Raw genomic sequence first — 16910 nt, 5'->3', positions numbered from 1 at the left:
TAATGGGTCCCAACTCGATTATTCAATTCTATGCGCCAAAGAATTAGCGTCCAAATTTTACGTACGGAATGTAATTTTCTCACATGGAAACTTGAAATTTGGCACGGGCATTGAATATGTCATAAATAGAAAACGCTAATGGGTCCCAACTCGATTATTCAATTCTATGCGCAAAAGAATTAGCGTCCAAATTTTACGTACGGAATGTAATTTTCTCACTTCCTGATATATATAAATGAATGTCTGTCTGTCTGTCCGTCCTTTATGCATTACTACACCATTCATCCAATTGCCATGAGACTTTGGGAAGTTGCTGAGTACACTCCTGGGAAGATTATAGGCATAGTACAACTATCCTACGATAGGTGCCGCGCGTACGAGCATCGTCGACAGTTATGCCCCCCAGACAAAGATCGTTTGATTTCCATCTCAAGCACAAAAGCAAAAGGCATTACGAGCAACGGGATGCGTGTTCAACCACAAAATGATGCATCCGCCGAACGTTTCGCAAGACAATTGCTGGATATTGAGAATGCTGAGGTAAAATGAAAGCTGTGCTGTGATTGGTTGCTATTTCTTATACTGCTGAGGTAACATGAAAGCTGTGCTGTGATTGGTGGCTACTTCTTATACTACTGAGGTTGCATGAAAGCTGTGCTGCGATTCGTTGTTATATATTATACCACTGAGGTAACATGAAAGCTGCGCTATTATTTGTTTGCTATATATAATACCGCAGAGGTAGCATGAAAGCTGCGCTGTGATTCGTTGCTATTTTTTATATTGCTGAGGCAGAATAAAATTTGCACTGTGATTGGTTGTTATTTCTCTTATTGCTAAGGTAACATGAAAGCTGCGCTGTGATTGGTTGTTATATATTATACCACTGAGGTAACATGAAAGCTGCGCTGTGATTGGTTGTTATCTAGATATATAAAAACGAATGAATGTCTGTCTGTCTTCGCAGCAACGCGCGACGGGTAAGCTAGTATTGAATAAAAAGCGATCATAAAAGTCATATGTACCCCAAAAAAGTGTCAATAAAAACCACAGGGTATCCTGCAAAAAAACAAGCCCTCATAAATCCCCATTGATGAAGTTATAGAAATGTTATAGGGGTTAAAAAATTGCGACAGAAAGCTAATTTTTTAAAGCAGGACAGCATTAATAATATAAATTTGGTATTGTTGTACTTTTACTGACCCACAGAACAAACATAATGTCATTTGTACTGCAACGTGGATGCAGTAAAAAACAACCCCTCCTCCAAAAATGGCGCATTGCAATTTTTTCCTTTTCAAAAAGGTTTAAAAGTTCTACAATACATAATATGGTACCCGCAGTGAAGGCTGCGGACGGGCCATAGAATCCGCATCATCATCTAGCAACGGCGCTGCATTATCTGTACCGCGCATGTGCCGGACGGCACATCCACAGTACAGATGAAGAAACCCTACGGACAGGTACGCAGGGGTCCGCATGGGTCACCAACTGGGCACTGATTTTTATTCTGCTGTGGGATTCCACATGTGGAATCCGACCAGGCTGTGTGCATTCAGCCTTACTTTGGAATTACCAAACCTATTTTGATTAATCAAAGCCTAAAACATGAATACGATGGAGAAGTTCGGATGAAAATCAGACCAATAATTCTTGAGTTATAAGCGGACAGATGGGTTTTATAATAGGTAGAGATGATACATTAGCTTGGCAGCCAACCTTCTTTTGCGTGTATTGTATTGCAAGACTTTTGTGGATTTTACTTTCAGCTGAGATGGAAGTTTAAGAACCCCCGTGTAGCCGCTCCAGATCGAATGTACCGAGATTCAATCAATAGAAAACGCTTAAAAATATTATCAGCAAAGAGGAATGAAAATAGCTGAACAGGAAACCATATGTCAAAACCAAGCCTAAGTCAATATTCTACACAATTAATGTCATACCCGCCACTGAGGGATCATGATGCTGAAACATGAAAAGCCAGCGTGGATCTTATTATTGCATTTGCTCTTGTGTGTTATTGAGAATGTGGTGGTAAGTTGCAGAAGACATCTAAATACACTAGACAGTGTACATATGGGGAACTGACCAGGACACAAATGGTTATTATTGAACGGGACCCTTGATATTCGAGTCATTTTATAAGACATATTTGGACAAATATTAGCAGAATGTTTTTTTGTTTTTTTAAAATCAGAGATTAGTGCAAACCAAAACAGTATAACCAGGAGGTGCAGGGGATGCAGTTGCACCCACGCCCAGGAGCCTTACGGGGGGTCCATAAGGCCTCTCTTCTCCATATAGGGAACCTAGTACTATGAATAAAGCATTATAGTTGGGGGCCCTGTTACAAGTTTTGCATTGGGGCCCAGGAGCTTCAAGTTACGCCTCTGCGTTAAGGGGTTAAAAGGAGTTGGGCGCCCCGAGATAAACCTTTGCACCTGGACCCATGAGCCTTTAGCTATGCCCCTGAGTAGAATCCTGTTACTAGTCGAACTTTGCTGAACCGTGCCAGTTCGACGTGAACCTTCATCTCGGTGAAACCCGCTAAAATTCTTCTTGTTCTTTTTCCTTCTTTTAAAACGATGGAAAATGAAGAAGGGGACGAAGGAAGAAGAAAAATAATTGTTTTCCTTATTCTCTATTAGAGATGAGTGAGCATACTTGTTTAGGACAAATACTCGAGTGAGTATTGTCTTTTTCGAGTACCTGCCCGCTCATGAGAAAAGATTCGGGTGCCGGCGGGGGTCGGTGGGGGAACGGGAGGGAGATTTCTCTCTCCCCCCGCTCCCTCATGCTCACTCTCGCAACACAGCGCTCACCCCCGCCGGCACCCGAATCTTTTCTCACGAGTGGGCAGGTACTCGAAAAGGACAATACTCGCTCAAGTATTTGTCCTTAACGAGTATGCTCGCTCATCTCTATTCTTTATCCTTCTCTTTTTTTCTTCTTTTTTTAACTTTTCCTTTTTCTTCTTTTTCTTCATTAACATTACCCTAAAACAGCTCAAAAGTACTCGTATACACTTCTAGGTGACCTAAGACTATATTTACACAGGTAATTTTGTCATGCGAGTTTTGTGTGCTGGGAGACTCTGAAAACTCACACAGAAATAGAAGCAATTATTTACCATCGGAGCATTTACAAGTAACAACGATGCCGTGAGATGAAAAAATTACAACATGTCTTATTTCCTGGCGATATCGTTCATTATTCTCTATGAATGTTAAAAATCGCATCACACTCACATGCCATGCGTCAGTGTGATGTGATTTTTACCTTTATAAGAACTGAAGCTACAATTTTTCAACAAGTGTTAAACATACACATGAGACTTGCATGTACAGTGATGCTTTTTTCTTGCAAAAAACATCATAGTTACAGAAAAATAGCATTTTTGTAAGCGCAAACCGATCTTGGGCTTGCCTTTGTAAATACAGCCTTAGGCCTTAGTCAGACGGGCGTTTTTTCACGCGATTTGCGCATGCATCCGGCGATTTTTTAAAACCATTGCTTTGCAATGGTATCGGACACATGAGCGCTTTTTATGCGCTCGTCCGATAAATTATAGAACAGAAATCGCAGATCGCACCTATCTGCGATCTGCGATTCCTGTTCTCTTCTCTATATGCGCTCAATGGGGCCGGCGGCAGCAGCGCCGACCCCATTGAGAACATATAGAAGACAAATCATTCTTCTCTGCCACAGCTGTAACAGCTGAATTCATGAATGGGTGTGAGTGAGACCTGCCTCTGATTGGCTCAGCGCTGAGCCAATCAGGGGCAGGTCTGACTCACACCCCCTTAACACCCACTGCAGGCCGGCCGCGCTGAACTCCGTCTGCCGGGACAAGGGGAGTATATATATATATATATATATATATATATATATTTTACACATTTCTGGATGAATTGCAGGGAAGGGCTTATATATTTAAGCCCTTCCCGACAATTCATCCCGCGCACGCCGGCAGCCCATTGCTTTCAGTGGAACCTGCTGTATTGCCGGCTCCATTGAATTCAATGCGCTGGACAGCTCGGCCCATTTCTAATGAAACGCGGCTAGGAGAAGATTTTTCGGGCGATTTTTTGGCCCCGGTCACGCGATTTGCGGATATCGCATCCATCATGCGATCCACAAATCGCGCGAAAAAACGCCCGTGTGACTAACGCCCGTGTGACTAAGGCCTTAGAGTGCATTCACACAAGCGTGTTTTTGTGCGTACGTACGCACGCACAAAAAGACGCTTCTATTTGCAACATTGCAATCCTTATGGAGTGTTCATATGTCTGTACTTTGCAGGTGCGTGCCTGCAAAGATAGGACATGCGTGCACCATAGGGAATGCACGCATTCTCTTCAATGGAGCTGCTGCTGCGGCCGCCGGCGGCTCCATTGAAGACAACGGTCTGCTGGCACACCTGAATTGTTTTTCAGAGAAGAGCTTTACATAGAAGCTCTTCCCTGAAAAAGAAAATTTTGGTGTTTAAAAAAAATAAAAATAAATAAATAAATTACTTACCTGTCCACTGCTGCTGATGTATTCTTCATGCCCGCGGGGGTCACGGCAGTGGCGGAGAGATACGTTTTAAAATTTTTTTTTGTTTTGCACTAAAATGTTAATTTTTCTGGGAAGGGCTTATATGTAAAAAAAAAGCCCTTCCCCGAAAAAGAATGCAGGGGTCCGGCAGAGCATTGTTTTAAATGCAGCCACCGGCAGCAGCCACGGCTCCATTGACAACAAGCATGCAGCTGTGTTCACGCGTGTTTTTGCTCGTACCTAGGTGCGGACGTATGTACACACCTAAGTACGCACAAAAACACGCTCGTGTGAACGCACCCTTAAAGTGTTATTTAGGGCTTTTATGCTTCTCGGACAGTGATATACACCAGTTTTAGTGTTATCGGGGAAATTCTTTTTGGAACAAATTAATTTAGACCAAGTCAAACTTTTTTCCCAAATTTGGCAAACCCTTCGAAAAGTTGGCTCATCACTATGAGAGATGGAAGGATGTGCCGTCACAAGCAGCAATCATAATGGTATATTTTATATTCAGCATTACTGATATATCGTATAGTACAGTATATGCAGGATATTCTTCACTGAGCATTAGGAAATTCCTTTATAGCAGTTTTCTAATACACATTGAATAGATATTGTGATCATACTATGTGATAGCAGCTGCTCTGCGTCTACGTAGAATGGTTATTTCATAGCAGTCAATAGTCATAGGACTTTTCACTAACTGAAACTGCTGCCAATAGTCTATAGCCAGCAGGGGATGGAACGTCAAGATGTAACTGCTGCAGGTGCAGGGTAGTAGAATCACACTGCGCCAATTACAAAGAGAACATATTTACAAGTGAGCGTTTGTCAGGAAATTTGTGATATTCCAATACAATACTTAATGAAAACAGATCAATAGTTTAGTAACTTTATTTACTGTGTGCTTAACAAGTAAAAACTAGTGCATTACTTAATCATATTTTTAAAAAACCCTTTCCTCACTGAGCCATACATTTGTAGTTCTATAAACAGTGCTATAAATATACAGTGTGGGGATAGTGCTGGTGCAGGAGAAATACCCATGGGTGTCAGGTGTAACATATAAATAACCTACTCCAACAGCCAGGGTCAAATGCCTTGGATTCCTACTATTTAACCCCTCAGATGTTGCAGTCAATACTGACCATGGCACCTAAGTGGTTTTTCTGTAAAAGGGGTGCTGATCGGTAGATATTACAGCTGGTAGCCTAACAAAGGCCCCCCAGGTCTGTCATGTGCTATTCCACCCTGCCTACGGTATAACCTAATATGCTACCCATAAGTTTTACAGTGATAATAATACACTGCAATAGAATATTGCGGTGTATTAGTGAAGCAATGAGAGAATAACTATTTATTAGTCTTTTATAGTGAAACTAAAAAATGTAGAAATAAATGAAAGTGTAAAATAACATCCTAAGTAAGAAAAAAAAAAAAACTTTTCCCTTACACAATATTTTACTATGGAAAACATTAAAAGGTATACATAATTGTTATTGCCACATCTGTAATAACTGGTGTTATTTCTATCGATACCCGTTTACTTTATTACCTCATTATGCAAAAGTACAGTAATAAAGCATCGAAAAATTACATTTGGTATTACAGTAATGATAATGACTCACAGAATAACATTAACGTTAGCACATTATTTATATCACGTGGTGAACACTGTAAAAAACAAGACCCACAAAGCAGTGACTGATCTCTTTTTGCTTCCATTCGCCCCCAAAAATGAATAAAAGTTATTTAACACATCATGTATAACCCAAACTAAGCCGGATCTAATAGGCTTTGTAGATGACAGATCTGAGGGGCTTTGTTAGGCCTCTATCTGCCATAAAAACCCTTCAACCCCTTTGAAATTTCAGCCAGCAGGCCTTTGAGATGGCTCTTGGCCTCCCACAGAAAACAGCTGATTTTGCTGGGAAAGCCATAATAAACAAAAGAGGCATAAATGTAGTATTACATAGTGGACATTCATATAAATGGTCTTCCATTTAACACATGGGTGTCTGAAGTCTACCAGAGCAATTTTCTGTTGTAGCTCATTTGCCCTAATAGGCAACCGATTTAAAGGGGTATTCCCAGACTTAAAAAAAAAAAATTTCTATCGGTGACCAAGAGGTCATTAATAGATCAGCTGACTAGTAATTATTGGGAAATTATATAGTACCAGTGTTTCTGGTGGCGCAATGCGCCACATAGCTCTGCTTCATGTACGTCACACATACAGCTCTGCTACATACATTCTTCATACAACATGGATGAAAAGCAGCACAGCAGAGGCCTGCACACACTGATCACCCCCTGGTCATGTGACCAGAGACTGCTCCCACACAGGTGGCTGATCACATGACGGTGACATCATCACATGTCCTGTAAGCCCACGGCTGCAGTGGGGGTTCATTAGCATTCCATCCCATACAAAACCCCTGCAATCTCAGTTGCTATAAAATACTAATGAACACCTAGCGGGACAGAAACTGTGTGCTTACAGTACCTGTGATGAAGTCACCATCATGTGATCAGGGGTACAGCATGCAACTTACTCGGGAAGGACGTGTGAGGACGTCACCATCATGTGATCAGGGGTGGAGCATGTAACTAACTCATTCGCTCATGCACACACAGATGGGTCGTCATTAGTATTTTGATTTCCAGGGCCGCTGTCTCTGTAGTCAGTGCAGGAAGCAGAAAGCACTGGCCATAGTGCAGCAGCCTGGGTTGGTACTGCAGGTGCAGCTCCCATTGAATTCAATGGCAGCTGAGCCTGCAATACCAACCCAGACCACTTCCTGTTTACTGTGCTGAACTCAGTGACAGCGGCCTCAGAAATTAGCTGATCAATGAGGATTCAAGTGATGGGTCCCCGCCAATTACATATCTATTTATGACCTGTTCGCCATCAATAGAAAAATGTAAAAAGTCCCAGAATACCCCTTTGTATTTCATGAATTGGCCTAGGTATCAGCGATGGCGGTCTTTACACTAAACATAAGAAAATAATAGGTGCTTGAGTTATTATATACACTACCCTAAACATAATTGAAGAAGCAATAAATACTACATGACTGTTTGAGGATTATTTGCTGCTTTCTGGAAGCAAAACTCCCTTCACCAACTTGGCTGTATCTACAAAGAGAAACTTTATTCCCTTACATTAGAAAATACATATGCTACCCTAAGGGCCTTGACATGGGTATGGTTATTACTAGAGATGAGCGAGCACGCTCTGTAAAGGCAGGTACTCGAGCGAGCATCGCTCTACTCGAGTATCTGCATACTCGTCCGAGCAAATGCGGGGTGGAGGGGGGTGGAGTGAGAGAGATCTCTCTCTCTCCCACCCGTTCCCCCCGCATTTTCTCGGACGAGTATGCAGATACTCGAGAAGAGCGATGCTAGCTCGAGTATCTGCCTTTACCGAGCGTGCTCACTCATCTCCAGTTATCACTATACCATTGATTGCCAACCTTTTTACTATGGAGGAACCCCTATCACCATTCCGACATCGAAGCTTGATAGGATGTGAGTGAAGTGTGCCACATTTTTGCTTTAGCACTATGTTGTATTCTGGCTTAGACATGCTGACTGTTTTGCTAATAGGGAAGATGGAACAACAGGAAGGCAGCATTCCTGCAAGTCATTGTCAGACTCTTTAGGCCAGCCTTATAACAATTCCCGAAGCTGCAGAGGATGCCTGCGCCGGAGCTGGCAGCACTTCTTAGGTGAGGTATTATTTTTGTTTGTTTGTTTACTGCAGGTAGGGCTTATTTTCGGGGTAGGGCCTATATTTTAAGCCCACCCCTGAAAATCCTTGCAGGTGGTGCTATAAAGTCGTGTGAAGTCGACTTTGTAGCACCACAAAATCGCGGTATCACGAATAGATATTGCTGTGATTTTAATCGAGGCAATATTGCGTTGCCCATGTGAAAGAGGCCAAAAAGTACTACTGCACCGTGTATTTTTGGGTAATCCCTACATAATGCCCTAGACTGAAAAAAAATTGCCTAAACTATGCAAAAAATTGTTTATCACATAGCTGCTATTGCAAATCAATAAAATTCAATTCTGCTCACATCGCAGTCTAATGTCTCTATACCTTCAATACTCTTCGCACATTTAGTGTAAGCTAATGGTTGTATCCATCATGGAATTAGAAAGTATAGATTTACATGTGTGCTACATACACGATTAACTCAGCGTAGCATCACTGTAACCGGTTTGTAGGAAAGATAAATGTCCCACTATGACAGATGAGCTTATCAGGGAATTAGACCATACATTGACTGCAACAGCCTACGACATTTACAAGTGTGCTTTATAAAAGATAGAGATAAGTGCCAAGAGGATTTCAGGCAGTCACATCTATGTGCCTTGTCAGATTATGAACTATGTGTTCATTTTCCTCTATGTGTTCTCTATGGAAAAGATTTATCTGCGGCCGGTGCTGAATACAGTATTCGCTCTATGGCTCTCTACACTGCACTATCTTAAGCAGTCAGAAAAGGCGCACTTGGGAAAAACAGGCTACTAATCTGATTACAGAATATACTGGATATATAAAGGACTTTTCCATCGCCCTTCTATTTTTAATAGTACTTTTGTGTTTTTCCTAGGCCTTCAGCTGAACTCTATTAGTGCATTCACAACATTAGATTGTCAAGCGCTGCCCCAGAATTACCATCCCGGCTGCTTCCCGAGTTCGAAGAGTCAAGCCAATGGTCTTGTGTCAAAGTGTTACAGAAAATTCTGCATTTTTCCAGCAGTAATCTGCTTATTCATGAGGAAAAACGTACATTCAGTACACAAAATGAACGATCTGTTCTTGTAATAGCTACAATAAACAGATAATTAATTACATAGCTCGCTATTCAACGCTAATCACTCACAACCTTCTAACTGCACTTAAATGATTTCCGTTTACATTTTATTAATAACGTGTGAAGAGAGGAAACATTGACTAAAATATTATTATAATCACAGAACAGTAAGAGACCGTGGAGAACTAATTCACTCCGAAGAAAACAAGCCGCCGGTGAAATAAATTATTTGCCAACATAATTTAAACCTGATTTGTTTGTCAGAAAATGGAAAAATGTTTATACTTGTCTGCTTTGTTTATTCATTGCCCGTAAGTCTGTAATTTCCACTGTGATGTACAGGGTGGGACTAGCCTATTAGAGCACCGAAGCATCCTTCCATGGCCAACGCCAGACTCAAAGGTCCCACAGAAGACAACCGCATTGTGTTTTGCTGGACCATTGGAGTCAATCGTTTGCTACTAGGGTCTATAAGTAGGTATTTGTGGAAATGCACTGCCAAAATAGACATAGAGTTACATCTGTTTGCAGGAAGGAGATAAAGTGGCCTTACTTAAATGATGTTCTTTTCATATTATGTCATTTTTAGGGTCAATATTATGCTTAAAGGGGTGGTCTCGCGAAACCAAGTGGGGGTATACACTTCCGTATGGCCATATTAATGCACTTTGTAATATACATCGTGCATTAAATATGAGCCATACAGAAGTTATGCCACTTACCTGCTCCGTTGCTAGCGTCCTCGTCTCCATGGTTCCGTCTAAATTCGCCGGCAGCTTGCTTTTTTAGACGCGCATGCGCAGTCCGGTCTTCTCCTTTCAGCACGAGCCGCTTCAGTGTGCTCCCCACTACAGCTCTTCTGCGCATGCGCAGATGAGCTGTCACTGCTCGGGAGCGCGCTGGAGCGGCCATTCTGTACCTTCCTCTGTTAGAGGAAGGTGCAGAAACTGGAGCTGCCGTCCGGAGAAGCCGCCCAGCTGTCCTGCCGTCCAGGTAAGTGATGGGCCGGGGGGGGCTGCCGCTGCGCCGGGGGGGGGCTGTCGTCGCTGTCGCCGCTGTCGCTGTGATGCGCCGGGGGGGGCTGTCGCTGCGATGGGGGGTCTGTCGCTAGGCCGGGGGGGGGGCTGTCGCTGCGATGGGGGGTCTGTCGCTAGTCGCTGCGATGGGGGGGCTGTCGCTAGGCCGGGGGGGCTGTCGCTGCGATGGGGGGTCTGTCACTAGGCCGGGGGGGGCTGTCGCTGCGATGGGGGGGCTGTCACTAGGCCGGGGGGAACTAGCGCTGGGCCAGGGGGGTAAGTGATGGGTCGGGGGTGATGTTCACTGACAGGTGAAGGCCCCGGAGCCCAGCGCTGGGCTCCGGGGCCTTCACCTGGGCTGAGGGTCTAGCGCTGGGGAGCCAGGGGCTAGCGCCGGTTACCTGCTGCCTGGCGGTGGGTGACTGGTCGGCGGCTGCGGGGCATCTGGTCGGCGGCGGCGGCTGCGGGGCGTCCGGTTGCCATGGAGACACAGCTGGCAGCGTCTCGGGAGCGCGCACGTCGGGCTACAGCGAGCGACGGGGAAAGAGCCGGCGGCCATCTTGGGGAAACTTTTATAAGTTGCTGAAACGCTGGAACGGTAAGTACAAACCAGCTAGGAAAGTCATTTACAGGGGGGCTTAGTAATGTATGTTTAATTAGGGGGATTGGGCAAAAAAAAAAAATCACTGCTTCCTCGAGACATCTCCTTTAAGTTCTTGGTATATCTTTAGAAACATTGTTTGATATAGAACTCTTAAAAAATGATAACATTCTGGCTGCCTGTAGCCGCACAGTAGGCGCACAGGGACTTAGTGCAGGCAGTTTGATCATTGAGATCATCGGTGTTTATGGGTTCGGTTGATTGATTTAATCTAAAGGCCCACTGACACAGAACGATGAACACTCAAAATGACAGTTTGAGTGACAGTTTTGAGCGATCATCTTTGCATAACTCTAAGTAGCTAATTAGCTACTAAAGAGTTAATGCAGGTGGAGCTGGATACTGCCGTGATAACTCAGGGAACGATGCAGCTGTTTTGTATATGCAAACAGCTGCATTGTTCTCAGTGCTTTCAGCTGGTGTATCGCTGAGAACTGCCAGCGGGATTACAGCTAAAAGAATTATATCAGCACCGCCCGCTGAGATATCAGCATATGGTGCTGATAAGGCTCATCACTCATTTCTAGCTTGCTAGAAATGAGCGATGAATGAACAGTGCACGATGGCCGCATGTTTAGATGCAACAATTATTGCTCAAAGGACGGCTTTTGAGCGAATTTTCAGCGATAATCGTTGTGTCTAAATCGGCCTCAAGTTCCACCTTGTTTACATATTATACCAAACAGGCGAGTTTCTAGTGCAGGATTCATGCGTTGCAAGCATGTACAAATACGAACCCTCTTTTAAATGGGGTCATACACATGAGCAATTTTTTTCCCACATTGCAGAGAAAAATCATGGCACGTCCTATCTTTCTATCTTAGGGTGTGCCCTTGCTTCGTCCTTTGCTCTCAATGGGGCCAGCAGCAGCATCGCACCATGTGCTAGGTGTACACGATGCGATGCGATGCAAGGTCTCCCATTCAAAACAACAGTAGCAGAGGATTGCTAGTTCTCCAAAGTGGTACAAGGGGGTTTTGATACAAAAATGCTTTGCATCTGCGGTAAAAATCGCATGTTGCAGCGGGAGGCCGGCTATCAGTGACAGCCGGCTCCTGCTGCTGGAGAGCGTGGGATCTCACCTGATCTCGCGCTATCCACAGGACGTATGTATACGTCCTGTTGCGTTAAGTATCCCTCTGCCAGCACGTATAATTATGTTGTGTGGCAGGAAAGGGGTTAATGTATGCTAACATAATAATATAGTATTTAGGGCCGAAAAAAAGACATATGTCCATCCAGTTCAGCCTATTACCCTCCAATGCTGATCCAGAGGAAAGCAAAAAAACCCAATGAGGTAGATGCCAATTTCTCCATTTAGGCTGCTTGTTCACTGGTGAGTTTTCATTGCGAGATCCGCGGCGATAAATCGCCCGGGGACCTCGCATGACACTCTTTCCATAGGCTAACTATGGAAAGCGCAGCCCGACGTCCATGAGTGGAGACTCATAGCGATTCTCCGCTCGCAGGATTGAAATTGCAGCATGTTGCAATTTGCCGCGATTATCCATGATAAGCCTATCTATTAGATAGGCTCATCGCAGAGACCTACCAGTGCTCCCCCCTCCTCCCCTGTGGCAGAATATCACTAGCGATATTCCGTCACGGCCGTGGACAGGATTTGCGGTCGCACGCGGATTTGCTGCAGCGAAATTCCACAGAGAAAATTTTGCCCCGTGTGAACCTGGCCTAAAGCTGTACTATACAAATATATAGTATAGTGCTGTTATATGATACATGCACACATACCGATTTAGCAAAGTTTAACTTGTGTGTGATAACTTTTAATGGCTTAAGGCTGCCTGTGCATGGGCGTTGCGGTATCCCGGTATCCGCCCAGGAGCAGGAGGCGGCAGACAGATCTCCGCTGTCAGCCTATATGACAGATAGGCTGACTGCAGAGAATCACAATGATTCTCCACTCCTGGACAGGGGGGCGGCACTTTCTATAGCAACGCTATGGAAAGCGTGCATTGCGTTCCCCGCGGCTGGGAATGCAATTCAAAAACACTCATGGACAGGCAGCCTAAGATAACTTGTTGCAGAAAAAATCATTATCCTCTTACTTAACACAACAAAACCCATTGCAAAGCAATTAAAAGGGCCTACTGTTTCACACTGATGTATCTTAACAGGTTAAATCTCCTGCTACATCTGTATATACACACTACACGTTCATAGCACACACATATTTTCATACACATAAAAACAACCCTACAGTTTCAGGACAGGAATGAAGAGAAAGTGGGGTCTATTACCTGCAGTTGTTCTTTTCTGCGGTCCCTCTGATCCACCAGTTTGGGCCCCTGTTCTTGGTTGTCCAAGATCTTCAAACTGCCTAATACCCACAGTGTATTGCTAGTGTTGGACTACTAATATACTTTACCTCTTCTCTGTTTGGCCAGTTCTGCTCATATGATCAGCACTGGCCAATTACAGAGCAATGCATAGTGTGCATTAGGTAGTTAGAAAATTGCTGCTGCCCTCTTGGATGGCCGAAAACTGGGCCCAAAAATGAAAGATTAGAGGGGTGACAGGGAAGAACAACTACAGGTATTAGACCCCCACTCCACCTCTGGTCCCAAGACAGAATTTTGTCCAGAAACCAGAGGGTTACATCCTGGGCATGCAGGATTTATATGGAATGGGATCGGAAGCCGATCCTGCACCATATACAGCGTGTGTCAGCTGTCACTGACAGTTGGTAGGGATCCGCAACAGCCGCAATTAGCATTCATGCTCATTGTGCCTGATAACCCTTTAAATTCCCCCAGTCGGGGGGAATTTAAAATGCCCCAGTCGGTGTTTGTGGGTCCTGAAAGGCCCCCCTCGCAATGAGATCTGAAGGTATTGTTCAGTTGCCAAAGCAGCCTGGGGCCTTCTGAAAGCTCCCATGGCTGCCATAACAAATTGCCTGGGGCAGGTCTTAATAGACTGCCTGCCAGAATGTGGTGTAATGCAAAACTGTGGTGTTGCATTATAGTATATGTGATCAAACAAGTTCAAGTTCAAGTCTTACATGGGGACAAAAAAAGTAAAAATTTGTAAAAAAAAAGTTTTATTTAATATTAGGAAAAATAAAAGGTAATAAAAGTTTAACCCCCTTTCCTTTTCCCAATATTCATAACAAAAATCAATGGAAAAAGCAAACAAAAATATTTGGTATCACTGTAACCGCAAAAGTCTGATTTATCAAAGTAACACATTATTTATTCTAGAACATGAACATCATCAAGCAAAAAAAAATATATGACAGAATTGCGGGTTTTTAGTTACCCTGCCTCCAAGAAAAAATGTAATTAAAAGCAATGAAAAAGTCAAATAAATTCCAAAATGGTACCAATAGGAACTACAGGACATCCTGCAAAAAAACTGAGCCTTCACACAACTATAGCGACGGAAAAATAAAAAAATGTTTAATGCCAGAAGATGGTGGCAGAAAATAATTTTGTTTTTTTCAAAGGTATTTTATTTTTCAAAAATAGTACAGCAAAAAAAAACCAAAAAAACAAATCCCCAGGCATTAATTTGGTCTCGTCGTAATCATACTGACCTGTGGAATACAGTTATGTCATTTTTACTGCAAAGTGTACACTAGGTAGCACTAAAAAGTACTGTTAACTGCAATAAAGAAATCAAGCCTTCAAGTGATCGCAAGTTCAAGTCCCCTCTGGGGATGATCATCACTGAGCTCTATCATTGGCTGCAGCCACAGGTTTATGGGACTTCAGCCTGTAAATAATACGTCACCAGGGAGACCCAAAGCCACCGGCGAGGGGCGAGTGTGAGCTCTATGATCATCTTTTTATTATGTTTTGCACACTGGTGACCCGGTTTTGTAAAGAAGCTGCATTTTGGACAACCCCTTTAATAGTAACACCTAGAAGTATTCTCCTCCCCTCCATGGCCATCTCTGGGAGACAACATTTACAACATAACTGATAGCATTACATCAGTTCTATATAGCCACTACTGTTATCCTTAAAATGAAAAGTAATTCAGTAGGGTTGCCAAATTTACCATTTGGCAACCCAAATTCAGATCCATTTTCCAAGGGCTAGCAATGAAGTTGATAGACTGTAATGCATGCTAGTCAGAGAATAATCATGAGTTTTAGGATTTTATAAAAATGGATATTTATAAAAGACACAATATCAACACATCACATTTATTTTAAAGGGGGTTTGCAAGCAAATATAATTAATGACCATACACCTGTGTGTTGACAGGTGGCTCCTGATCAACTGATCGGCAGGGTCCTGAGTGGTGGATTCGAGCCAGTCAATTAATGATGATGACCTATCCTGAGGATAGGACATCAATAGCACCTGCCTGGAAAACCCCTTTAACTCCATCCCTCACCTGTGGTTCTGCTGTCGTCTGGTGAGAGTGCACTCTTGGTGTCTGAGATGTCTTTATGAGAAGCCAGGAAGAGAACCACTTCACCTTTCTCATTCTTTATTGGAACGATATCAAGGAGACACCAGAATGATCCACCTACGAATTAAAAAAAAAGACATGAGATATCTTCTCCTTTTAGAGAATGATTATACAAACAGTTTACAAAAATTCTCTAGCAGCTGATGCCAGTATACACAAAATACAAAAAGTTTTTCTTGTTTTTGTTACCGATGTTGGATGAAACTTATAACATATACAGTATACTATAACTTTTGACTTAAGGTGGTTATTGCAAGTTATTCAGATGATCCACTGAAGTTGTGGCCAGCCATACATTTTTCCCTTCAACATGTTGATATTGAAGGAATGGCTATCTATGTAATACATGGACATGAGAGTGGAAGGCACTGATACTTGGCTTTTCACTTTTGCCCATAGAGGGGTCTTCAGTGTGGGATCCCCTTACATGATGTTTATATATTCTAATAGGGTATATGGCAAAAGGTTGTCACATCAGGTTAAACGCTTAAATAGCTTGCCCATTCCGGAGTGCCTATTAGAGCAACTTTATCAACAGTGGGCATCAGAGGCATAACTTGAAACTCCTGGGCCCAAATGCAAAACCTGGAACGGGGCCCCCATCTATAATGCTTTATTCATAGTACTGGGCTTCCTATATGGAGAAGAGAGGCCTTATGGGCCCCCAAGGCTCCTGGGCCCAGGTGCAACCGCATCCCCTGCATCCTCCATAGTTACGCCCCTGGTGGGTATACCACCCATTTGGTAACTCTGTGGTCAATTGGAAGGTTTAAATCATTCTGCCTTCAGCTTGGCTTCTCAGCTTTGTTCCCATCATTGCTTATATATCTTTTTTTTTAGCTTCAGGAAATATGACTTTTTGAAACCAACCATTCTCTAATCCTGTATATCATTATTTCGCATAATTTAAAATGAAGCTGTGATTTGGAGACAGACTGCATATTATAGTGATGGAACGGTAGAAGTAGAAAATCTCTACTATAACACTATAATTTCTCTTTGCTTGTGCATAAAGAATTCAAAAAGTACTCTGCAGAACTTCCGCAACCCCACACAGGCTGCCAGCGAATCACCGCTGCCTTTATTACAATGTATTGCCCAAACATAGGCTGCTCTAAATGGCATTTGTATTCAGTTAACAGAGATTGGTGATCATTTGGATTCCCTGTAGCTTTTTATTGGACCTTTCATGAGTGTAAATGTAGCAAATCTAACAATAGCATTATAGTATATTATGTACTTCCCAAAAACAACCATAATTCCAAACTGGAGCTTAACTTTCATTGTAAATTTAAACCAACTGTCTTAAAGGGGAAATTCATTTCTGTTTGTTCCCAGAAATTATAGACCAAAGGTGCTGCATTCTTGTGCAGATTAGGGGCGGACTACAAACCACCTGTGGGCTCAGTTGCTATGGAATACTAA

The 16910-nt window shown here is 43.1% G+C and overlaps 1 protein-coding gene across 1 annotated transcript in view; it reads right to left on the bottom strand.

The window, feature by feature from the left end:
* LOC136576410 (potassium voltage-gated channel subfamily H member 8-like) overlaps window positions 1-16910 on the bottom strand; it is a 463162-nt gene that overhangs the window by 172002 nt on the left and 274250 nt on the right. Inside the window, exon 3 of the mRNA XM_066575676.1 lies at window positions 15408-15542. Coding sequence (XP_066431773.1) covers window positions 15408-15542 — 135 coding nt within the window. The remainder of the gene's footprint in view (window positions 1-15407; window positions 15543-16910) is intronic.

This window comes from Eleutherodactylus coqui, chromosome 8, assembly GCF_035609145.1.
Source record: "Eleutherodactylus coqui strain aEleCoq1 chromosome 8, aEleCoq1.hap1, whole genome shotgun sequence".
NCBI classification, from domain to species: Eukaryota; Metazoa; Chordata; class Amphibia; order Anura; family Eleutherodactylidae; genus Eleutherodactylus; species Eleutherodactylus coqui.
This window is presented reverse-complemented; position numbering and strand designations above follow the sequence as displayed.